The sequence below is a fragment of the Haliaeetus albicilla genome, chromosome 5 (genome assembly GCF_947461875.1).
Source record: "Haliaeetus albicilla chromosome 5, bHalAlb1.1, whole genome shotgun sequence".
NCBI lineage: Eukaryota > Metazoa > Chordata > Aves > Accipitriformes > Accipitridae > Haliaeetus > Haliaeetus albicilla.
The window spans coordinates 25,095,972-25,120,979 of record NC_091487.1 but is presented as its reverse complement, the minus strand read 5'-3'; the positions used below and the strand labels follow the sequence as shown (position 1 = coordinate 25,120,979).

The 25,008-nt window shown below is 39.6% G+C and overlaps 1 protein-coding gene across 1 annotated transcript in view; it reads right to left on the bottom strand.

The window, feature by feature from the left end:
• The window catches only part of SPTLC2 (serine palmitoyltransferase long chain base subunit 2), a 78,427-nt gene that overhangs the window by 36,739 nt on the left and 16,680 nt on the right, over positions 1-25,008 (bottom strand). The window contains exons 3-9 of the mRNA XM_069783770.1: positions 19,713-19,867; positions 18,522-18,670; positions 18,067-18,191; positions 13,314-13,407; positions 10,527-10,632; positions 9,476-9,695; positions 7,508-7,634 (exon numbers count right to left, since the gene is read on the bottom strand). Of these exons, the coding sequence (XP_069639871.1) occupies positions 7,508-7,634; positions 9,476-9,695; positions 10,527-10,632; positions 13,314-13,407; positions 18,067-18,191; positions 18,522-18,670; positions 19,713-19,867 (976 nt within the window). The remainder of the gene's footprint in view (positions 1-7,507; positions 7,635-9,475; positions 9,696-10,526; positions 10,633-13,313; positions 13,408-18,066; positions 18,192-18,521; positions 18,671-19,712; positions 19,868-25,008) is intronic.

The following is a 25,008-nucleotide window of genomic DNA, read 5'->3' as shown; positions in this document are numbered from 1 at the left end:
AACAATTAGGCAATAACCTGAGCATTAACAGAAGCTTACCCATGGCAGCAAGAAGCTTTACAGGTTGATTTATCCTGTTCTTGACAAGCCAATTTGTCTTGAGCTAAACTCTACTGTGGAAGATACACTGCAACAGAACCCGCACAATCTCATTTAACCCCAGCCAGCAACTAAGCACTACGCAGCCGCTCACTCACTCCCCCCCCATCCAGTGGGATGGGGGAGAAAATCAGGAAAAGAAGTAAAACTCCTGGGTTGAGATAAGAACGATTTAATAGAACAGAAAAGAAGAAACTAATAATGATAATACTAATAAAATGACAACAGTAGTAATAAAAGGATTGAAATGTACAAATGATGCGCAGGGCAATTGCTCACCACCCGCCGACCGACACCCAGCCAGTCCCCGAGCGGCGAATCCCTGCCCCCCCACTTCCCAGTTCCTAAACTAGATGGGACGTCCCATGGTATGGAATACACTGTTGGCCAGTTTGGGTCAGGTGCCCTGGCTGGGCATGAGAAGCTGAAAAATCCTTGACTCTAGTCTAAATACTACTGAGCAACAACTGAAAACATCAGTGTTATCAACATTCTTCACATACTGAACTCAAAACATAGCACTGTACCAGCTACTAGGAAGACAGTTAACTACATCCCAGCTGAAACCAGGACAACTATCTAAGGAAGTTTATTAATTCTGGGACATTAGCAAAGATCTGCACACTAGTAGGACTAAAGTACACATTGTAGATTGTCAAGATTGTCCACATTTGGGAATTTTGGTAGATCAGCTGCACTGATGTGAAATGGCACGAGTTGACCTAGTGCCAACCACATTTTACATCAGAGCCTGCTAAAGTAGGCAAGGACAGTAGTTCTACTGGTCTGTGAGTCCCACATCGCCTAACACACCTGCACACAGTCCACACTAAGAGCTTCAGTTACACATTGTTGCTTGTTTCCAAAGAAGCTAGAAATATTTACATTATATGCACTTCACAGAATGAAATTTTGCCATGTGTCTGTACACTGCAGACACTATTGTAATACTAGTATTAATTTTTCTATGTAGAAAATTGCTACAGGTACCAGGGCTGATAATAGGAAGTGGTGCTTATGTGGGTCATTCAGGTATTTTCAAAAAACTCTACTCTAGTAAATCATGTACCACACCAGGAAGCATGAACTCTGATTCAAACTATTTCAAAGACAGAGTGCACATCATCTCATTTGTGATTACTCCTGTTCAAATGCTTTACCTTAATGTTCATGTGGCATTTCAGTCACACTATTGCTAATGAAATAAGCTAGTGAGCTGCTACACAGTATTTTCTCCTTTCCCTCTATGAGCAGCACACCAGCATTCTGTAGAACAGTGGCACTTCAACGGTCTTGAGAGTAAAAAGTGAGCCACACGTTTTAAATCAAACATAGTGTAAACAATGAAGAAAAAATGAAATTACTTCAACAAAGCCACATTCCTAGTTGTATTTCTGCTACGACAGATTAGTGTTTAGGGTGTGAAGATAGAGGATGACAGCTCACACCTGAATAGAAACAGCAAGAACCAGAATGTTATGAGAACAAAGCAGGTGTACAGTTATAAAGGTTTATGAGCTCTTGCACAAACACCACAATGTTGATTAAAGTCCAACAGAGGAGGCACTGAAGAATTCTCACATTCCAATGCGTAACACAAAGGGTACAGCTCTGCTCATGTCTGTAAACACTCTTCAAAGCACCAAAGGCTCAAAGATTTCTCCTGCCCAGCCCAGGTTAAAGTAATTTTTCTGGAGGCTTGCCAGGCTCTGTGGGAGGGAAGTAGGGATGCAGCAACAAGCTGGATTTAAAAGATCCCCAGCTGGAAGCACAAATATAAAGAGTGATGTTTAAAACTGTTAGTCCCCTGGAGAGAAGCAGGAAACTCTCTTTATGACCCCCAGATTATTTGTTTTTCCAACAGTTTCCCAGCTCAGCTTGAGATTCTCAAGGGCAGCAACAAGAAAAGTTTTCACTTTGCTCAAATTAGTTTTGACTGGTCCCCGGGTTCCCAAGGTGATAATTTAACACCTCATTAACAAGTGCATTATTGGAGGAAATTCAAATGAACCCATTTTAATGCTAATTGAATGTTTTCAACCTCAGCCTGCACAAGGAATATTTATTTCCCCTTTCAAGTACAATAGCAGCCACTTCTTCCATTTGTGGATCTATTGCTCACAATGCCAAGGTACAAAGTTCATTTATAACTGTAAGCTACTTAAAATTCAATTCCAAGTGATATAACGTGGGCTATTCCTTCTCTACCATTTACAATTTATACTTGCATGTAATTCTGGCTTATCTTTGGAAAGAAAAGGGGAATTTTACAAAATGTCCAACTTGAATAAAGCTACTGACTAGGCAGCTGATTGAACTACTGAGGTCATATCTTCACTTGAGAGCCTGATTAACCATATGGAGGTTAAAACACTAATTGCAGTCTTTTCTCCCCTAGAATTTAAGCAGACCAGGCTTAGTTTTGTTTCCAGCATGCTTCTCCCTGTGCATATTAACAGTATAGCAATGGTCCTGTCTTCTGAACAGCTCAGTTCTCTGCCAACACAGCTGTACATTCTTATTCCCTTTGGCCACAATTGGTTTAACTACCTTTTCTGATTTAACTCACTCAAGTTTGTTGGACACAGCAATGGCAAGACTAGAAATACTTTTTTTTTTTTAAGGTTTCCTCTGACTAGATGTAGTCAACCACTAGCTCGTCACAACCGAAGTACTCGGATGAGACAAATACCAATCAAACTATGTGCAGCTAACTGACTAGCCTTCAAAGGTTAGTTATTAATTTCCGATAGTTTCGCAGCTGGGATGGCCTATGCAACTGCTACCTCCATTGCTTGCAACATTAGAGCTATGTAGGATAACAATCCTTGGTTTCTATATAGTGCTCAAGACAGCACTCAAAATTTAAGTGCCACCTTGGGCAAAGTCTATCCACAACTTATTCTATATATGCTACATATGCTGCTGTGATTGGGTGTGGGATATTTGCCTCCTGAAACTGAGATGGAAGACAGTAAACTTGTTATAAACGTCAACATGTATAATTACTATTACTGAGTTAATGTCCATGGAAGGAAGTAGATCGCCTCTTTTACAAGCTATTAACATCACCAGCTTTAGTTCAAATTAAAAGACTCCCAGATTTAAGGCTCACCTTCAGTTTTTAATGCACAGGAGACCAAACTAAGTTTCATCTCTGAATCAGGTTAACAGTTCCTAAACTGGTTTCACCTTGCATGTTTTGATTTGCCCACATCTCAGTCGGGTTACTTTATGATTTTCTTCCACTTGCCCCCAGCAATGTTATCAGGGAAACAAACAGGCTGGGTCCTGAACACCAACAGTGCTAACTGAACTCCAGTTACACAGGATATATCATGGGCTCTTATGTAAATGGCAGAAAGGAGCTGACTGGATTCCCAGTCCTAGTGAAGTTGTAATGGTGAAAAATCCAGCTTTCAACTCAAATCGAATGAAATGCTGAAAAACTCTATGAGACAGGTTAAGTACTTAATATCATAAATCCCAACAATGTCTCATTTGCCAGGGCAAGCACCAAGCTGTCTCATTTTCCCTACAGTCAATTTAAATAACCCAAACACCACATGAACAGCAAGAACAAAGTGGCTCTACACTACAGGTTTCCAGGACTCCATTCCAAGAATCAATTCGTCATCTTTGTGTATACTATGATCCCAAAAAGTGTGCTTATTGTGTCTTTTTATTATTTAAAAAAGCCCCTTTATCTACAAAACTATCTGAAGTTCATTCATCTTTGTGGTTGAACAGAGAAAGAGCAGCATCCATTGAACTGCTGACAAGCATCTGCAACACTTGCTTGTTAACAATTTCAACCACAGTGACTTTGAATAGGAAAACCAGCTCCAAAAATTTGCTTTTGCAAAAAGAAGCCTTCTCCATCTCTCCTACTCACCTTGCTCTACTAGATATCAAAGCCAAATGTGATATGCGAGATACCCGTGTACATTGTCACTGGAGTTCTGTGAAGACATTCCATGTGCTCAAAATGTTCACCACTCTTGAGGACTGTTCCTTTGAAGAAATTCTCACAGTGATCACAAATCAAGTATGTTTTGTTTAAGTCCACATGATGGTCTTCTAGACAATTACGTGCAAGACAAGTAATGTAAAGTAAAAGAAGACAGACATACAGCACTGAGCTAATAACGTAGAGGAGTTTCAGAAGCAGTACTGGAAGCACCATTACAAAGAACCCATAACATGGCTCTGCCATCACGCTGGCTGTTGGAGTGTTTTTTTTCAGCCTGGAAGAAGGAGCAAGTAATATACTTTATTCATATATAATTATATTCCCATAACTGTCTTCAGAGAGATTGAGGCTTGATAGTCACATGCATAAACATTACAGAGAATTAACAGATTAGTTTGTACAGAATTGTCTCAATTCAGGCCACAGATTTGCATGCCATCCATCTTATGTTCTCAATAAGCAGCCATTCAGCTTTTCATAGCATCTATATTTTATCTGTGCTGCCTCCTACTAATATTCTATTTAGTCACTGGCAGCTTGCTTGAAAGATCTGAAAGGAGATATTTACTTTTTTTAGTTATGTAAATTTTTAGTAACTACAACACCTTATAGTGTAAGTTTAGAGCCTCCAGATGTTTAATTAGATTTAGAAATAACCTGAAGTATAAGAGCAGAGAATTAACTTATTCTTGCAAAATAATACACAAAAAAACCTTTTTGTGCTCAAAAACTAATTGCTTCCTACTACTTATTCCTCAGCTACAGAACGTCTCAGTCTGACACCACAATTTCCACAAAGGTTTGATGCCATGGAGAACAGCAGCTTTTATAAATAGTGTGTGGTGAACAGAAGCAGGCAGACAAAGAAGCCGCAAAGGCTCTTTTCAAGAAAGCATTCTTGAAGCCATTAAAAGATTTAGCTGTGGCCCAAAAAACAGGGTTGGGAGCTAGCAGTCTACTGTTCTGACTCCAGCTCCAACTCCTGTGCCCTTGTAAAATCATTGCCCTATCTCAGTTTTCCTTCATCCATTAATTCAGCTTGACTAATTTAAAAGCAGTGAAATTTGTAACACACAGTAGATTCAGAAGTGCTTACCAGTGACCCAGTTTAACACTATTTCTCTACTTGTCTTCCACAGTTAACTCTTACCAGCACCACTCTACTCCACATTTACTTGTAGTCAAACTAACTGCAGGCAGTGGTCCTCCAGAGCCCCACCCGTAATTCCACAGAATCCAAACAGAGATTTTTCAGCCAAAGCCCTTAAACAAGGAAAAAACTTTGTCATGCTATCACTAAGCAGCTGCTCAATTCACCCAATTGAACTTTTGCCAGCTTCGTCCACAGAAAATGCCTACAAAGTAATATTATCTCTAAAGCCTTAAGGCAATTAAAAAAATGCATGACTGGAAAACAGCACTGTGGAGAAAATTAACAGAGAAGCACTCTCATGCAGGGATCATCCTATGAGGTGCTTATCCTAGCTGAAGGCTGAGTTAGATACTTAGAAAGCCAGTAACACTTTCATGAGACCTGTAGTTGAGAAATCCTTTCTGTGTATGAGCAGACAGGACTTTGGCTATCCAGCTGTTATATCCAGCACTTCCAAAAACTGCTACAGTTCATATAGAAATCGGACATACAGAGGCTTCTTTGAAATGACACAGCTTTCAAACGCCAAAACCACTTTTCTCAATAGAAAGAGTGACTAGGAATTCTGGTACTCCTCAGCACCAAATTAGCAGGATGTAGCCTGACACGCATTTTAAGCAACATGACAAAAAAAGGCCTTTGGAATTTATTTTTTTGCCAAACTAGTTCCTGATCTGGTTCACCTTTCAGCTCTGATGGATCTTGCTGGCATAATGGCAACAGAACAGTCTGGGGTGGAAGTTGCTTCCATTCTCCTGGCTTGAATGAGTATCACACTGTAGCCTCACAAAGGGGCAAAAATGCCTTAGTTTGAATACTGCAAACAGAAATCAGTTACACATTCCTTGCTTCCCACTTCATTAAGCAAAACAGATACTGGAAGAAACCCAAAACAAGCAACGCTTGAGCAGACCACGGACTATTGGCAAATCATCAGCTAGAAAGAGCTCAAACAGTCACTTTCAAGATGATGGCAAGACCCAGCCCTGTTGCACAACTTCTCATGTAGTTTGGAGCTTGGTTAACATCTGTTCTTGAGAGCAGCACTGGGGACAACTCTTGGCTGGTACAGGTCTCTTACATGGACCACTCGGAAGCAGTGCTAGCACAGGTACAAGTGCTGCCTGGCTATACTCGCCTCAGTGATGACTTCTCTATTTAGCAACCACCAACACTAATTGCTGGCACTTAACTCTGTTCTCAGATAATGTAAGCAAACCAAATGAAACCTGTTATAACAGAAAAATTCTTAAGTCATTTCTCCAGCAAGCTTTCTCACTGTAGGACTTACCTGTCAGGTTAGTGGGTCAGATGACCCATATTCAAAAGCAAATACAGTTCTTCAGTATACACTACCACCTTGTGGCCAGATGCCTGAAACTCCCATAACTGACTATTTTCTGCAGTTTGAGTTCTAAGAGCCTCAGAACCGAACACGGTTGACAGATCCTCAGCAAACTATACTGTCATCCTGTGTGAGCTGCTCACAACTTTTTAATTACCTGTGAAGACGGAAAAGTACCGTACATGCAAAATGCTGTACCATTTCAATTTCAAGGCAGCTTACACATCACAAGAGCAAGCTATTTACTTCATGCTGTAACTGAAAGAAGCTGCTACCTACTAGGCAAATGAGACATGAGAATTTGGTTTTGACTTTGAATGCATCGAGACTAGTACAGACTTCCCCTTTCTTACTTTCATAATGAAAAAGGAAAACCAAGACAATAAAGACGAATATGCTGAATTTCTTCTCCTGGTGCATTAAGTCTACTGATCTTGAAAACTGCCTCTAGCTCCCCAAGTAAAAAGGGATTTCAGAAGAATTCCCATATCTAATTTAGCTGAGGTGCAAACATCAAATTATACTAGAGATGAAAATCAAAAGCATTGCCTCTGCAGTAACCAGCACACAAGACTGTAAAAGGTACACAGCAAAATACTCTGAAAGCAATCTAAAAAGTGGGGCAGATAACAAAGGACAGACAGTGGGAAGAGAAAGAAGGAGGCTAGAAAAGCTAGACACAGAACAAAAATCAATACAAACCAATACTGTGTCTTAGATAAGACTAAGATGACTTAGCTCTAGCTGGAAAATCCTTATGCTGTTAGGCTGATCTGCCAAGCAGGACAATAAATTGGTTTATTGCTCCAGAAATTCCAAGTCTACATGTACTAACAGATAGATACAAATGTGTCCACTGAATGAGTTATGTGTCAAGGCAATAAAAAGGCTCTGTTTGGCTTCCCCCTTCCACATGCTTACTGTTAGAAAGACTCACCAACAGTTGTACCATCTTCACCCATGATGCACTTCATAGAGGTGATGACTTGCTCCACAACAGGAGGTGACAATGATGTTGCATACACAGCACTGTGAGAGTATGTCCTGAGGTAATCAATCAGTTCCTAGCAAAACACAAGAGGCATCAGACATTGCCTTCCCAAACTCAGAAAAATGCATTACTGTCGTGTCTTAGTCACAAAATAGAATGAGCCACCACAAGAAACCTCATTCAGAATGTGCTGGAAGAGAACAGGTATCTCAAGGATTGATTTTACAGTACAAGAAATAAAGAGTTGAAAAGTGAGCAGCAGGGACATGACAACCTGTAATTATGTCACAGGGCAAGAATGTGTATTGATCAAAGTCAAATGCCTATGACAGACTTGTTTAGCTAACACCACCAGCAGTGGATTGCAACAAGGTGTTTGCATTACTCAAGCTGTGTGCAGGCTGTTTTTCAAAAGTGTTTATTATAACAGTGGGAGTATAAAACAAATGAAATAGCGGGGAGCAAGACCCATAGGTGCTTATGTATCATGCTCAATTTAATTCTTTCTCCATAAAAGTCACCAAATGGGAATAGGTCACAAAATATTTTCTCCCATTTATCAGCACAATATAAATAAAGCAGCAGGTGTAATTTAAGAGTGCAAGAACCTCAGCCTACCCCTCCTTCATTTCCCAGTTAAACATACCTGCTACATTTGTTAGAGGGCAGAAGCAGGTCATATAGGAACAAAGGACCAACACACAGTAGATCTAGGCTGCTTGTTGTTGACTGTAACAAAACCACTCTAAAATGCCCAGACCACTCCAGCAAAATATTAAAGACCAGTATGAACGCTAGGACAGATCCTGTCTTCTGCTACCACAAAATTAGTCATGACGGCCCTGTAGCTAGCACAAGCTGGGAACATGTTATAGAAATATGTGGAAGTGTTCAATTTTATGTCGCTGTCTGCATGGAGTCAGAGTTAAAGGAAAGGAAGTTGTAAAGGGACTTTGACATAAACTAGGTAAGAAGATTTAAGGCCTCCCACCTCTGAAGCAATCCCTCAAACAGTAGCTAAACCACAGCTGCGAGGGACTCTTAGCTGCTTCACTTTATGCCAAGGGAGTTAATCCCACTAGCTCGCTACCTTTGGAAAAATATTAATACAGTGCTTTCTTTTGGGGAAGATGTCAGAGTAATTTTAATCCAACTGTAGTAAACTCCCAAAGAGGAACATCTGCAAGTCCCATCTCCACTTGGATGGGCTGAAATAATTGTTGCTATTAGTATCTAAAAAATCATTGTCCTGGTAGGAAAATGGTAGAATTTTACTCTCAAATAAAGCTTAGATGCCTGATCTGTGAGACACATTTGAGGATATGAGAAAGGGGACACACACAATTGCCTAAACCATCCCTCCCAAAAGGAGGTGTTTGGCAAGGGCAACATTTTCTCACAGTACTTTGCAGTAGAAGAGAGTCAGTAGCCGAAAAACCCAATCCAAAACAAAACAAACAAAAAAAAGGGGGAGGGGGGGTAAGTGTCTTTTTAGAAACCAAACTGTTCCGAGTCCAGAGGGAATCAATTCTACCAGACTAACCTAAGAAGAGGATTTTCCTCCAAACAAGCTGAAAAGCTTCAACTTTTGGCATTTTTCCAGCAAGTCTCATTAGAAGTAACATTAAGAAATCCCTGCTTCCTGGCTCACAGTAGTTTCTAAAAAGATATTATAACCACTACCGTACATTCTGCAAACTGAGATTATTGCTGACCATGTGAGAACTATGCAATTATGAGATATTTTACTAGACTAGACTCTCTGCATTGCACAGACTTTCACTGTACTAGACAGTATGTAAAATTAGGAAACAAATTACAATCAGGGTACTTGAGAAATAGATCAACTTTGGAATGCTTAGTGAAGGATGCCACCACCAGCCTGAAACAGCCATCAGATTCCCAGCTTTTTACCTTCTTGCCCCCAATGTATCCTCCAGCAGCTCCAAAGCTTTTGGTGAATGTTCCCATCATAACATCCACATCTTCAGGACTGAGTCCAAAATACTCCACTACACCCCGGCCACTGGGACCCAGGGCACCTATACTATGAGCCTCATCGAGGTACAGATAGGATTTGTACTTCTTCTTAAGGGCAATCACTTCAGGCAAACGGACTATGGATCCCTCCATGCTGTTGAGAAACAGAAATTCAGTGTAAGTTGATTTAATGGTTTGGGCCTCCTTACAAAGCCTAAAGTCACTAAGCCTTCTTCACTCTTTCAGTAATTATGAACCCATAAAATCTGCTAGACACATTGTGTTGTGCAGAGAGATGAAAGGTAAATCCTTGCACCTGGAGCCCAGATCTCTACTTTCTACCTGTTTAACTTCTCTGGGATGCTGACATATGGACTAAACAGTAGCAGCAACAGTAAGTTAAGGCAAAGGAATGTGTTCAGTGACAATTTTATAAATTATCTCATTTTTACTTCCACCCTAATGTCAGTATTCTGATCTGACATATACTTACCTGTTGTTTTTAAGTTTAAGAACTAACTAGGCTCTCATTAGTAGCACTCTAAAACATCCCATTTTGTGCTGAAAGTCACTACGATTCAAATGCCTAACACAGCTAAGCCTACTACATGCTCCTGCTCACTCTCCGCAAAAACATTCAATTTGCACAATTCCATTCACACTAGCATCATCTAGTGAGCACAGAAAGAACAGAAGGGACAAGCAATTTAAGACCTCAGCTCTGATGTAAATAATCAGTTGAGATTAATTAATTTCTACAATCTAATCAGGATGTGGGAAGCATTGTGATAACACCAGGTGCAGCTACAGTACTAGCAACAGAAAGTCCAGGATGAGACATACATAGTCAATTTAATTCGCAGATGAGATAAAAGAAATAACTATGAAGTGACAATATTCATAGTTTGATTTGGCAAAGGAACCCAAATACTAAGCAGCTAGATCTCATGTGGAGGGTCTTAGGAATATAAAGAATAGTTTGTACCTGTATATTCCTTCCACCAAGATAAGAATTTTTTTCCAGGGCCTCCGTGTACGAGGTTGCCCATGCACAATAGCATCTTTGAGCAGCTTCTCCAGGCTTTGCATATCTGCACCAGAAATTACTGTTAAATGGTACCAAAACAGCTACTAGCTTGAGCTTTGCAATGACTAAAGACAGCAATACTCCAGAAACGCACAAATTGCTCCATTGTGGAGGACAGGCCACACATAAGTCAATAAGCATCAGCTTCATCTAGCTGCGGGCCCACAGATGAGATTAAAGGGAATGGGTGACTGTATGAACTCCGAGGAAGAATTTCATCATCCTAAGCTAAAAGCGCAAGTTAAAACATTAGGCACAAACAGCAAACAAGGAAGCACAGAAAAAAAAGAAGGAAAAAAGAAAAAAAGGAAGGTATCTCATTGTGAGGAAAAGAGAAAGAAATTTAGGAAGTAAGCATGTCCTTGTGGATAGAAATAACTCAAAAAAGAATAAGCAAGCTCAATGATAATCAACTAAAAATAAGTAGAAGATAGATCACAGTGGAGGACAGGAAGGGAGCAAGTGTACATTTTTTATTACTTTGTTTCAAATTGAAGGGACTGGAGGTATGGAACAGGAAGCTACTAAACCAAAAACAGAAAAGGAAGAAAAAAGATTGACCAGTGTAGGAAAGAGGACAGTGCTCAGCATGTAAGAAACCAGAGAGATGAAGTTGTTAGTAGCAATGTATTCCGAAACTTTACTAGCTTTGGGCTATGCACACTTGACATGATCCTAGGAGACCTGACTAACGTGAGCAAATAAATACACATGAAATTGGTCCTGAAAAAAAAAAAACAACCCAAAAACTGAGAAAAGGAGTGGAGATGGGAGTAATCAAACCGTAAAAACTGAAGTGCTGAGCAGGAGACAGATATAAACACCAGGGCATGAAAAAGAGCACAACAATCATGAAAAGAGGACTGGCAGATTAGGGCACTTGTAGCAGCAAGAGGAGCTTGTAAACTAGAACTAGACTAGAAGTTACACAGCAAATTAGGTCATTTAATAGACAGTTAAAAGACAGCTAGTGTTAAGAAAAAGACAAAATGAAGAAGTCAGCAGTGGAGTCCCTGCCTCCAATAAATCTCTCAATGAAGAAAGGACAAGTTTAGTGTAGTTAGGGAGAACAATGGAATATAAACTTCTGCTCTGATCTCTCAAGAAAGAGGGAAAGACTGCAAACTAGGTCTGACCTTAATGAAAAAGACAAACTGCAGAATGAGGTAGGAAAAAAATGAAAACATTGAACAAGGACTTTAATGGGGATTTAAATTTTTTTTCCATAATTTCTAAAAAGCAGAATATGAATGAAGCCATTAACTTCTCAGGAAAATGAAGTTAACTAAGGCAGCATAGAGTATAATAAGTGCAGGACTGACAACACAAACGTAACTATGAATTGAACGTCATCTTGACAGGCTAAGATCATTGCTTGTATTTTGCCTTCTGATTCTAATCTGCCACTCTATTCTCTTTCACAGATCCCCACTACCTAATAAGGTTTCTAGAATATCCCCCAATCTCACCATTACTAGTTTGTACCCCATTCCCACAGATCATCTGTTCTTCCTCATCACACCAGAGCTTCTAAATCCGTCACCTCATACCCAGAACAGTGACGCTGTTTGTCACCTGCTTTCTCTGAAATTCTGGAACTGGATGCAATGTTCAGAAGTATGTCTATACAAGTACAGAAGTTGAGTGCAAAGCTTTTGTGATCTTGCCCAGCAATCAAGATTTATGGAGAATTAAAAAAAAATAACAAAAAAACCCACTGAATGTTGCAGTAAGCTCCACACTTCCGTAAAGAAAATTATTCAAACGATAGAGAACAAGAAAGAGAGAACACAAAAGAAACAATAAGCACAGCAGAGGACCCACTATCAAGTAGGACAAAGAAAGGAAAATGATTGCAGCCACCCAAGCTTTGCTGTCACCACCACATACTTCAAAGAAAGCAACAGTCGTCATGATCTCAGAGACAGATACTATGAAGAGTATTAGGAACAGCTGAAGAATGAAGATAGTGGCTTTACTAATTAAGGACAACCAGGTACCTCTTTCATTGAGAATAAGAGAAGGAAACCTTAAGTATTTTTAATCTCAAAGTTATTCTAAATACCTCCTTTGGAGGCAGCTGAAACTGGCAAAGTGAAATTTCTGTGTACTTTGGAAACAAATACTTAAAACAAGTAACTCAGTGAAATTAATCTGTGCTTCACATCCCCAAAACTCCTTTTGGAACTATGTACCAATGCAAGGCTGTCTAGTTTAGCTAGGACATCTGTGTTCATAAGCTTTTTTTACTGTAGGATCATGTTGGCTCTGGTCCTAAAATTAAACTTGCTTATCCCCCAAATTGTAACCTAGGCTACTACAAGATTGCATTACTATGTGACAGGGACTGTTAGAATAGTCTAACCATGCTGAGCTATCCAAAAAGCCATGTTAAAACACTAGTGCCCCTAGACTTGCCAAAGGGCACCATGTTCCTCTTCACGTGCAGAAGGTGCAAGCCAGAACAGCTTCAGGATAAAAATGTTATTAGTTGAGACTGAACATACCAAAAAATATCCAATTCAAGATGATTACATTCTCAGAAGCAGCAGTCTTCTGACCTTTCAGGTAACCAGCAATTGATTTCCTTGCATGAAATTGAATCTCCAACTATTAGAAGACAGAAGAGATTGTATCTGATCTATAGCATCTGCAGAAAAGCAGAGTCCACCATCTGATACTTACTGTTGTGCTTAAAGATTCGAATAGTTGCTCCTGACAGTCTTGCTCCAAGCACCAGTGATGCATGATTCAGTTCATCACTCAAAATCAGACAGCCCTGAATTAGAAGGGGAAAAAGGAAGATATTGAAAAGGTTACATTTCACAGCCAAGCATGTAACACCTTTCAGCTCTGAACTGCTTGGAGATCATTTAAGGGAAGGAAAAAAAAAAAAGCGCATTTCCAACATAAATGCAGCTAGTCCAGGCAAGACTTGCTAAGAAACAATTGGCAGCCTTAGTATAGCAAATAAAAATACACAACTGCTGTTAACTGAAAGAACCACTTTAGTTTCACTTTTCCCAGAAGTTCTGAAGCTGCATCTGCCTGAATATCTCATGTTGATGATTAGTACTCATCCTCCTATGCAGTTCACTCAGTAACTCTACAGTGGTGCTAGGAAACAGGCCACCAAAGTCCTAGATTACAGACCTTATCAAAGTTGCACTATTTCTTGCATTAGGAGGTAACCACTGACTAATCCCGTGTGTGCTCAGTGGTACCAAAGGGACTAATTTTCTTTAATGAACAGAACAATTGAGTATTTCGTAGATGGAGGTAACATACAAGAGACAGGAAGTGGAAAACAAAATTGCAGAGTGAAATTGCAAAGTCTTCTGAAGCCATTAAATATTACATTGAATTTGTTTCCTTTTTCAAAAAAGGGAAGGTATATCCTTGGAGAAACATCAAAACAGGATACATCTGTTTTGAAAGCAGCAATGATTGCAGGCCAATAGCTGATATGCTGAACGTTCAGTCACAGTGTTATCGCTGTGGACTACAGGAACGCATATTGGGGGATTAGTTCGTAAGAGAGCAATAATATTTCTAAATAACCTTGGCCCACTCCAATTACTATGCAAATGTGCTGCAACTCTAGAAGTGACTAAGTTAGAAATCCGGAAAGCATGTCAAGATGCTGAAGATTAGACGCTAAACACATCCTCATTCTATGTTTCTCTATTAACAACCGGTGGAGGGAAGAGTCAAGAACATTTCTTCTCTGCAAGGAGAGTTACTAGAAGGGACTGCGAAAAGCATTACCTGCAGTTACACAAGGAGGTGGCACAGACAATAAACGTATTTTCTCCACAATAAAGGAAATTTTGCACTAGAATTGCGATGTACCTAGAAATATTCTACATCCTGGGAAAGCTTGAGACTGGTTTTCCCCAGAAACTGCACTAAATCAAGTGTTCAAACTGCTGTTACAAGGATTCACACTGCATATTTCAGAAACTTTGGCATAAGAAGCATGGGAAACTCCAACTAGCGTTTGCTTTTTAGAACTACTATACCAAACAAGGCGTATGTATACTATGTCAGAGGCCATTGCTGTTAAGCACTACTGTATCAAAACCCGAAGATAATAATCCAGTACTACTATCCTTCTTAAATGTTAGGAAGTTGAAAAAGCGATAGATTAAAAAAAGACGAATAAGAGATTAATAGCCTACAAGGAGCTTCTCCATAAAAACAAGTACAAGCTTTTGGTAGAGAAAGCAGATTTAACAAATCAACGAGCAGCCTCTTTTCACCCCCCTGTAACAGAAGAGGGCATTCAATTAGACAAAATAAATTAATTTAGAACTGAAGAAGAAGTAGAGTCTAGTATTGTCTGCCACTAGAGAGAGGGCAAAGGATCAGAGAAGCCAGTGGTACGGTACAGCAATCACTGATGATAATATGTAAAACTGAGTGCTGCTACTACAATGATAAGACTTCAGTTGCATTTATCAGCAAACTTACATGTGAGAGAATATCCAGGAGAAGACTAACACTATTTGGAGATCACACTACTGGTATCAAGACAAACATATTCCAGTGAAGATCAGACTTACTAATGCATCCTACAAGGCAGACACAGAAACTGAAGTGAATGCCACATTTTACCAGTGCTGCACACATGAATTGCGTAATTCAGTCCTGAGCACTTAATTTCACAAACTAACTATACATGGAAATTAATTTGTTTTCTTACAACCAAAAAAAATCCTTCAAGCACCATTGCTCTAATTCCATTATCTAGTCTCTGTAAGTCCAGAGCTATGACAAAAAGCTCTGTGCTAAAGGCAGTACAGAATGCTGTTATTAGCTAGTTACCGTAACTACATTAATGACACTTACTCCAAAACAGGCAAGTTTCAGCATCTAGCTTAGCCTCAAATGGTCTAACAACTTCTGACTACATAATCCTCCAATCTCACATTATCTGTGGTCTAGACTCAGCATACATGGCAGTGACTGTACTAGGCAGCCAACAACTTGGCTGTCAACAGTAGGTCTCTCCTGCTAAAAACTGCCAGGTACAGAAAGACCTGTTTTTAGCAATGCTTCAACAGTGCTGAAATACAACTTTCGGTGTACACCAACTATACCTGTTTTCAGCATCTTCTTTGTAGAAGCTGCTGTTAACAAGCCATAGTGAACAGAGATCAACTAGGTAATGCTGATGAAGCTTTTGAATTCCTTTTGCTGACCAGTGCTGATCAGACTATGGGGTAGAGTTGGACCCTAGGATAGTCAAGTCATATTTGTTGCTATTAAAAGAGGATTCAGTAGCAACATAAATCAAGTGCTTAAGGGTTCACAGAGCAAAACCAGAACAGGTGGTCCAGTATTACATACATGCGATTAACTTTATTGCAGTGGTTTGTATCTTAAGCTAATTAAGTTGCATTATAGGTGCCCAGATATGATGTAAATAATAATTAGCTTCAAATCATATCAGTGACTGTCAAAGAAACTCCTTCTGGCCAAATGCAAATGCCATTACTGATTATATTTGTCAAACCTCCAAAAATTCATGTTACAGGCAGCTTTGTGCCTGAAAATGTGTGTAGGACATACAGAGAGACACAAAAAGTAGTTTACAAAACACACAAAAAAAAAAAAAAGAAAAAAAAAGGAGACGACAACAACAAAAAAGGAGAGAGCCCAAGAGTTTAATCAAGCATGAGGAGTCTCTGGGCTTTACTGAGGACACTATCAAAGCATTGCCAAACAGGCTGTGCACACACAGCCAATTGTGTACTGGGTGGTGCCAGAATTCAGGATTTGAGTCGTTATTTGCAGACAATCAAGAAATCAAAAGTGCAGTGAGAAGCAACTTCAGGCAGCCAAAAAAAGCATTTAGTGAACATTCTGAACTGTGAAATGGTTCATTTCACAAGAATTCTTTTCTTCAGAAGAGAGCATTTTCTGTTTGGAGTATTCACCTGAGTATAAGGGTACTTCTAGCATTATGAGACAGAAGCTTCTTACTACCTTTATTTGAAGTGCACAAAACCTAAGTATGCTCATTACTAACACATTACAGACTGCTGTATCCATTTACGAAGAGTTGGTTTAATAAATGTGCAAGTTATGCACATGAAAACAGGTAAGTGACATGCCTTGGAATTTACTGTTGAGATTCTCTCAATGGTTGTAAAAACTGTTAAAGTTCAAAGTGAAAACTAAGGAGCTGAGTACGGTGTCTCAAGGTTATTCTCATAAGGTATTAAAGATATACAGTGGGTCTCACAGAAATCATTTTTCTGTTGAAGAGAAAACTGGAGCTATGTGGAAGACGACGAGCAGAAAAATGCAAGTAAGATATGTCAGAAGTAACATGTTGCTCAAAATCATAGCACTGCAGAGTATTTGACTCCAGAAAGACTATATTTGAAACACTGAATTTCTCTCTGGCATCAGACTCAAAAATGTCTTTCATTATGGAAAGCATCTGATATTTAAAACTTAATAGACCAAAAGAAAAGAGGCATAGGTAGACAGTGCTGCTTCATTGTTACAATTGAAATAGCATGCAGGAAAACACAACAGCTAGTCAAGAAGAGATTCACCAGGAGGAAAAGTTGCCGGGAAGAATAAGGCAACAATTTTATACTGTAGATATGATAACTGGAAGAATTTACAAAGTGGTCTCAGGAAGTGGAAAAATAAATAAATGGAATAAAGGGAAAATAATTCACTACACAGGGACATAGAATTCCAACAGCCTAGTAGTATTAGGCTAACAGTGAATCATTTTCAGAAAGAGGAAACAGTTCCAGTACTTGCATTATTTTACTCTAAGTAGGAGCTTCGAGAACATGTATTTTGCATCAGAAGATGCAAACAAAGAGCTCTCTTCTATTTAATTTTCCAATAACGAAAAAAACATAGTCTGAGATGCAGCATACTCAGGCTGCATTGTATACTGTTTTATGGGGCACACAGTAGACATCATGAGTCTTTACATTTTACCTTGTTTGTCTCAAATAGCTTTTCTACTAGGATTTTGCTCCTTCAGAGGTAGTATTTTTCAGCTACTGCTCAAAGACAATAAATTCCGTGTGTACCAACATGCAATTCAGCTTATCTCTGTGTCTCACTGACACAGTCACTTCTTAGTGTCTCAAGAGAATCAAAATACCTTCAGGCAATCAGCCTGTTAATCAGCCACCATCAGTAGCCTGAGGAAGCAAGCCTTAACATGCTAGGCTCTCTCCCAGAAAGAGGACAAGATCTGGACTGCTACTGGTCTCATGTATGCTGTTTCCCAAAAAGATTTTTGAAAAGGTTAGAGATGCATACCGTGACCTATAGTTTCCATAGAGAATATCTGCAGTAGTTGCCACTGAAGAAAAACAAAACCAAACAAGCAGCTTTTAGAAAACCCAACCAGCTGAATCTTTGTTAGATAAGCTTTTGCTAGTGACTTAAGCCATACCTTGCCAACTAAGGCAGGAATGTTCATAGAGTTGGTTGCAAACCCCATTCCATATGCCATTGCAGATTCCACACCTAGGAACCTGGCAACTAGCTCTTCCAGCTCCTCATGCTTGTCCAAGTTTCCTGCACATAAAACAAATAAGAAATTCAGAATGAGGAGAAGCTTTCAATATTGCTATATTCTATGAGAAGAATTTCCACCAACCAGGCTACTCTTTATTTAAAGGCCCATAAAGGGAACACTGAAAAAAAAATATGAAAACATAAGTGAGCCAACTGCTGTGCCATGTAAACTAAACCCAACAAGTCAACTTGTCTCCACTAAAGTAAAAGCTTCATTATTGATTAGTCCAAAGTTCAAAAGCTGGAACAAGTAATGTTTCAAAGACCTGTGATCAGATTAAAGACTTTGAAACATACATTTGGGGAAAATTCTATCTTGCTCCAACTTACCCATCTCCTGCCTAGTGCTGCACACCCCAGCTCCATACTGGGACAGAACTTCAGCTGCTGCTTCTTGGCAAGTCCCTGCCTTCTGTGCAAATCCAAGGTAGTTGTAGGAACCCATATTAATAATGTCCTTTATCACTCTCCCTGTGTACCTATGTTTTAAAAACACCACAAGTTAGGACACCCACAATTAAAAAAAATTAACTACACCCGAAGATTATTATTTCAGTTTCCTAGAATATACACTGAAATGTTAAAAATCAATACAACCAACCATTAAATTATTTCAATACTGCCCCTCATCATCAAACTGAAACGATCAATGAAAAAGCTTTCCCTATCTTAGTCTCAAACTAGCTCCCAAAAGAGTTTACATTAAAAGGTAACTTTACTATCATATCTAAAATTGCTTGAGGCTTCTCAAACTGTTTGTTGTTCCTCTGACATGTCCCCCCTCCATCCCAGAAACATACAACTTTATTTTCAATTACAAAATAAGATCCCTAGATCAATTAACTTGGCAGCCCCCCCAAGCAGGATATCCTCTAACCACAGAAAGGAAACGCATCTGGCCCTGCTGTGCTAACAATACGTGACAAGGAGATTAAGGAAGTTTAGCAGAAAAAAAGTTTTAATTATTTTGCCCTTGAAAGCTGAGGAGAGACATGACTAGTTTCATAAAGTACTGTGCTGCAAAACTCTTCACATCAAACTTGTTATATGTCATTTCCAATTCGTAAAAATCCTTGTCCTTGCATTTCTGATTTTGTTTCTGCAGACTACTTCAGTTCTGACTCAAGACAATCCTGTTAAATTCATTTTCAGGCAGCAACGTTTACTTCAAGTGTCAGGACTGATTCTAAATCAACACAAAGTCACAAGTAGCACTGCAATCCAAAGTATCTACTCTAGGTTCTGGTCATCACACACAGAGAAGTATTGATTTTATTATAGGTGCACACCCATGAAATATTAACAGAGTCAGCAGCCTTACTAAGCAGCCAAAAGATTACACAAAAAAAATCACCTTGGCCAGATGCATTTCAAAAGAGCAGAATTCATCGATTCAATCTGCTGGAAAGCTCAAAACAAACACAATTCACTGCATCTTTAACCTCACAGCCTGCAACTTGCTCTTATAGACCCACTACTTAAAGATAGTTGTGGGAAGCCTTGTCTTCAATTTTGACTCACGTGAACGTCCAGTTATAGTCATGGGAAACTCTCTCCATCATGTCCACTTTGGCCCCTGGCACACTACAGATCGGACGGTTCCAGCTGTCCCGAATGCGTGTGTAGAGGTTTCTGTTGTAGAAATTTTCAAAGTCCTGGTACAATGGGACAAAGTCCTGAAACACATCAAAAGCACTCAAAGTAAAAGGAAAATAAATATATATTACAGCAAACTAGGAATAAGCTGTTTCTGTCATTCGGGTGTAATTTAAAAATAAATTTAAAAAAATAATCAAGAAAACTCAAGAAAAAGTTAGAGAGTTCTTCATCTCAAGCCCTGAAACCAATTCCACCCAAAGTGTTTTTAACCCTGGAAACCTGTGTCAGTGCAAAATTATTTGAAGGTGAGACAGCAACAGAACTGAAGAGATTAATTTGCTAGTGCAAAATCCATCTGCTAGATGGTAACTTTTTCAACCTGCAAATCTACCACACCCCCAAGATTTCCTCAACAGTAGGTGCTTATTTGTATCTAACTTAAGTAGCTCATAGAACCTAAAAGCCATCAACCACAACTAGAAAAAACAATCATGGCATTAGGTTACACTTCAAGTTAGAAAGCCCCAAAGAATTCTAACATACAGGAAAGGGAGTGCTGAAAGCAACACAGAAACTGAATTGGGAGCTCCTAATGACACAACGAGATGGTGTTCTCTGAACTCAAACGGGACTTGAAATCGTCTTGGCTCTCTTTCCAGCTCTTGCTGGGTAGTGGAGGAGAGCATCTCTCTTGAAACACACAATAATCCCCTTTGTGAAATGCACGCGCATATAATCTTTGCAGGAGATTTGTATTCAGCCTTCAGAGTTAAGCAGAGCAAGGGAACATGTAATTGCTTTTTGGCAGCAAACACTATGCATTGCTCTACTGAACACACAAAGAATTTGAAAACTGAGGTACTCTGCTGTATTTCATTCTGTACATAAGAAATGCATTTAATATAGCAGCGCTAGCATTATTATAGAGGTTACTGTTAGAACTTTCCACAAGTTTTTGTTCTGAATCCAAGCTAGTAAGCTACATTATGGCACCTCTCTTCTGCACAGCTTCTCGGCACTTAAGTCCCACGGGATTTCTTCGCGCGAGCATTTCCTGAATTCTAGCTTCCCTTCTAACGTTCTTCAGGAAAAGTAAGTGACTGTCTTGAATGGATAACACACAAGAATGTCAAACTAACTGTGACAGCAAGGATATCTGAGCACTCAAGAACATTTTATTCTGGCCTACTTAAAATGCTTCAAAGTCATGAGATTTCCTTATTACTATTCAATTAAAAGGAAGTTTGACATTCAGTAGTGGTAAGAATGCATAATTCATTTGCTGCTGTTGGAAAAAAAAAAACCAAAACAAAACACCCAAACCTTTTTTAATAATCTACCAAAGGAAAAACTAGAATTTATGACAAAGGTAAGAGCCAGCATAGCATTTCTTCCTGTTTTTCACAACAGAAATAAATGCAAACATGGTGAGGGAGCATTTTATTTTTGGTGACAGGATAAGCAAGACAGACTATCTGTCTGACCTAATATTATGGTGCCTAACATTTGTACCACTGAAGCAAAACTGGGAGCATTTATGCCACTTAACAACTTCATCCTTTCGGTTTGGAGTAAAAGAACCATCTAGGTCCACCCCTTTGCATCCTCTTACCAGCAGCTGCATAGGAAACATGGAGCCCCAAAGTGCCAACTTCTAAGTAGGCATAGTTGCACTTAAGCCCCCTTCTGATTTGCCTGTGTATAATGACATGCCAAAAAGGCAAAGATATCAATTTTCATCATTGGGAAAACAACCCAAATGTAGCCAGTGATCAATCCTCCAGGGAATCACAAGTATGTCCTTTCTCAGCAAAGACAAGACAGTGGGAACAAGATTTCTATGAGGTAAGATGCACGGAAGGGCAATTATTTCTTCCATCTTCCTCTACTTAAGTATAGTTTTGCATTACTTCACATCTGCCAGGTCTTCTCTGAGGGCTCTTTGTCAAGAGACGTTAACGAGGTGGTAGGGCAGCTAATACAAAGCTGCAATCCCCTAGAAAATCATTAGTTTTCTGAAGTAGCTACACAGCTCTATCCTTCCTCAACTTCAGTCTCACGTTGTTCCAGGCAGAAAGTAGGTTTCAAGGCTGAATCACTAACAAACTGATCCTCTTCACCATCTTTGCATGAGAATTCAGTTTTGCAGTAGTTAGTCAAGCACACTAACTATGTGACCCAGGAAACAACTGAGATTTTAGCCAAGGTTTTTGGCTAGGAGCGGAGGCTGAAAATGAGTCATTATAACAACTCAAGCAGGTATGCCTGGGCTGAACAGTCCAATCTCACCTCATATTACTGAACAGATAGAACATGTTTTATTTTGAAACCCAAGCTGACAAAGCAGGAAGAGTAACAAGCTCAACTGGTGAGATAAAGACAATCACGCACAACTTGACACCACCAAAATATATAATACAAGTATGATCTTACAAACCAACAGTATAACTAAGTTTAAAGTGATTTAACTGTGAAGTAGAGAAGTTCTCTGAACATAATGGATTATGACAAGGAAAAAAGGTGTCTTAAAAGTCAACAAGAATTCAAGAAACAAATTATGGGTAAGGGAATTAAGGTCTAATACATGACACCAGCCTTAGTTTTTGGGGGTACCAAGCTGTAAGATTATAGCAAAGTGCTCTAAGTGAGGCATCAACTTAATGCTAGCCCCTTTGTCTGTCCTGCTTCCTCTCCCCCCCCAATAAACCACCCTCAGCTAGCTCTTATGAGAAAGTTCCTTGGAATAGGACAGGCATGAAGTGTTATTTTGGCATAAATCAAAACTGGATTGTCTATTTCCTCAGTAATCCTAATCCCACCAAGAGTTATCATGACCCCACCAAGACATTCTCATGACCAAAGAGAAATGGTAGGGATATCTTGTCTTTATAAATTGGTACTGACTTACGGAGTTCAAGAGTCCTCTTTTGCAGCTGGCATACAGGACCAGATGATTGGCATGGTTGGTTTGGGGGCTGGGTTTTTTGTTTGTTTGTTCCCCCCACCCCCATCTTTCTACAGTGTGGCATTTCAGATGAGAGATTAGAGAGGACAGTACACCAAAAAGACCACTTGAGTTCTTCATGGAAATGAAATTTTTTCAATCTTTGAACCACAAAAAAATCATTTGGGGAGGGAGGTGGGACAAATTCTATCAATCCATACTATTTCAAATTTTTGGCACGTGCAGCCACAGTGCTGTGCTGGAACAGCATCATACTGCTGGAAGCAATCACTGTCCCCTTTAAATGGCCTTCAGAGCTTATTGTTATTTTTCCATTAACTTCTCATCTTATTTCAGATCCAACACTCTAGCCATAACAGACCCCAAGAATATCCGCCCAAGACTGAACAACTTCATTTTGATGAAAAATATTCTAGGAGTGAGTTGATTTTTTGAGCAATCTTAAGAGTAACCACAGTCAAACAACTGCAAAGGTTACACTGTTTTCAAAAGAGGGAGCAAAAGCCGCATGTTCTTTCATTTGAATTCATATGAACATGGAGCTAAGAAATTCTGAACAGCTCCATTCCTGTCACTTTAAGCCTAGAACACATCCCCTATTAATAAGGTGATACCCGATGAAGAAATCTAAGTACTAATGGTCTCCCAGAAGCCTGAAAGGCACAGCAATTTCAAGAAAGAGTGAAACATGGGAAGAATAAAATTCTCCCTTGGGCTGCAGCACCTTAGCATAGGTGATTTGGGAATCCAAGATTTCATCATACTGTAAATTAATACTACAACAAGTGAAGGTCATAACGAGAGCTTTGTAACCATTAGCTTGGGGCACAAAGACATGGAAATACAGTGATTATGCTGCTTTCAGAGTCAAGTTTTCACAGCGTTGCACCTAAGCTAACAAATGGTGCCATGAGCACCAGCAGGGCTTACCTGCAATTCACATAATGCATTCCCTGATAATACAAAAAAGACTCTGAATGGAAATCAAGTAGTCAGTTGCAACAAATTTCAGGTTTCTAAAAGGAAGAAGAAAGACTAGTTCCATCTCACTGCTACATGAGTCAAGAAAAAGTGGAGCAATAACCATGAGTAGCCTTTATGCCATCAGGAAGGCTCTGATGAGCTCTACAGGTGCTAAGACAACACCGAGCAAAAGACTCCAGTTTACTGCCCCTGAGATACTCCTACAGCTGGATGCATGTTAACAAATGTTTGAAAACCCCAGATGCTAGAAATATGTTCTGACTGGACAAGCTACTGAGCATGAAAAGGTATGTTAGAGTTACCCACCCCATTTGCACAGTTGGCCCCGTATACAAAACGTACAAAGTAATCAACAGGCAAATGAAAAGTTATTTTCATCCTGCCTATAAAATCCTACAGTATTTTGCAGACTTAACTACATTGTATGACCAGACATTACATTAAATTGGGTATGCATAAATTGATTCCAGGGTAATTCAGAATTGTTAATCTTGCTGCTTAGCCACGCCTAAAACAGACTGATAATGCTTCAGAGAGGATGTGCTCACCACGCTGGTTTCCAGGAAAAGTCCAGCTGCGCATATTTTAAACAAAGAGACTATTTCCTGGAAATCAGTACTAGCAAAGCCTGTCCCTCTTCACCCTTTTGTGTTCCAATGGCAAGCGAATATTAGGTTTTCCTGGAATCATTAAATCTCAATGCAAGGCTCTAATAAATTCCAAGGAATTTACCCACAGTCAGAGAGTCCCAGTATAGACCTGTTGGAAAGCCTGCTCTTTAAATTAGTTTGGTCACTTTTATATCACAGAATGGTTTGGGTTGGAAGAGACCTTAAAGATCATCTAGTTCCAACGCCCCTGCCATGGGCAGGAACACCTTCCACTAGACCAGGTTGCTCAAAGCCCCATCCAACCTGGCCTTGAACACTTCCAGGGAGGGGGCATCCACAGCCTCTCAGGGCAACCTGTTCCAGTGCCTCACCACCCTCACAGTAAAGAATTTCTTCCTTACCTCTAATCTAAATCTACCCTCTTTCAGTTTAAAGCCATTACCCCTTGTCCTATCACTACACGGCCTTGTAAAAAAGTCCCTCTCCAGCTTTCTTGTAGGCCCCCTTTAGGTACTGGAAGGCTGCTATAAGGTGTCCCTGGAGCCTTCTCTTCTCCAGGCTAAACAACCTTAACCCTTTCAGCCTATCCTCATAGGGGAGGTTCTCCAGCCTTCTGATTATCTTTGTGGCCCTCCTCTGGACTTGCTTCAACAGGTCC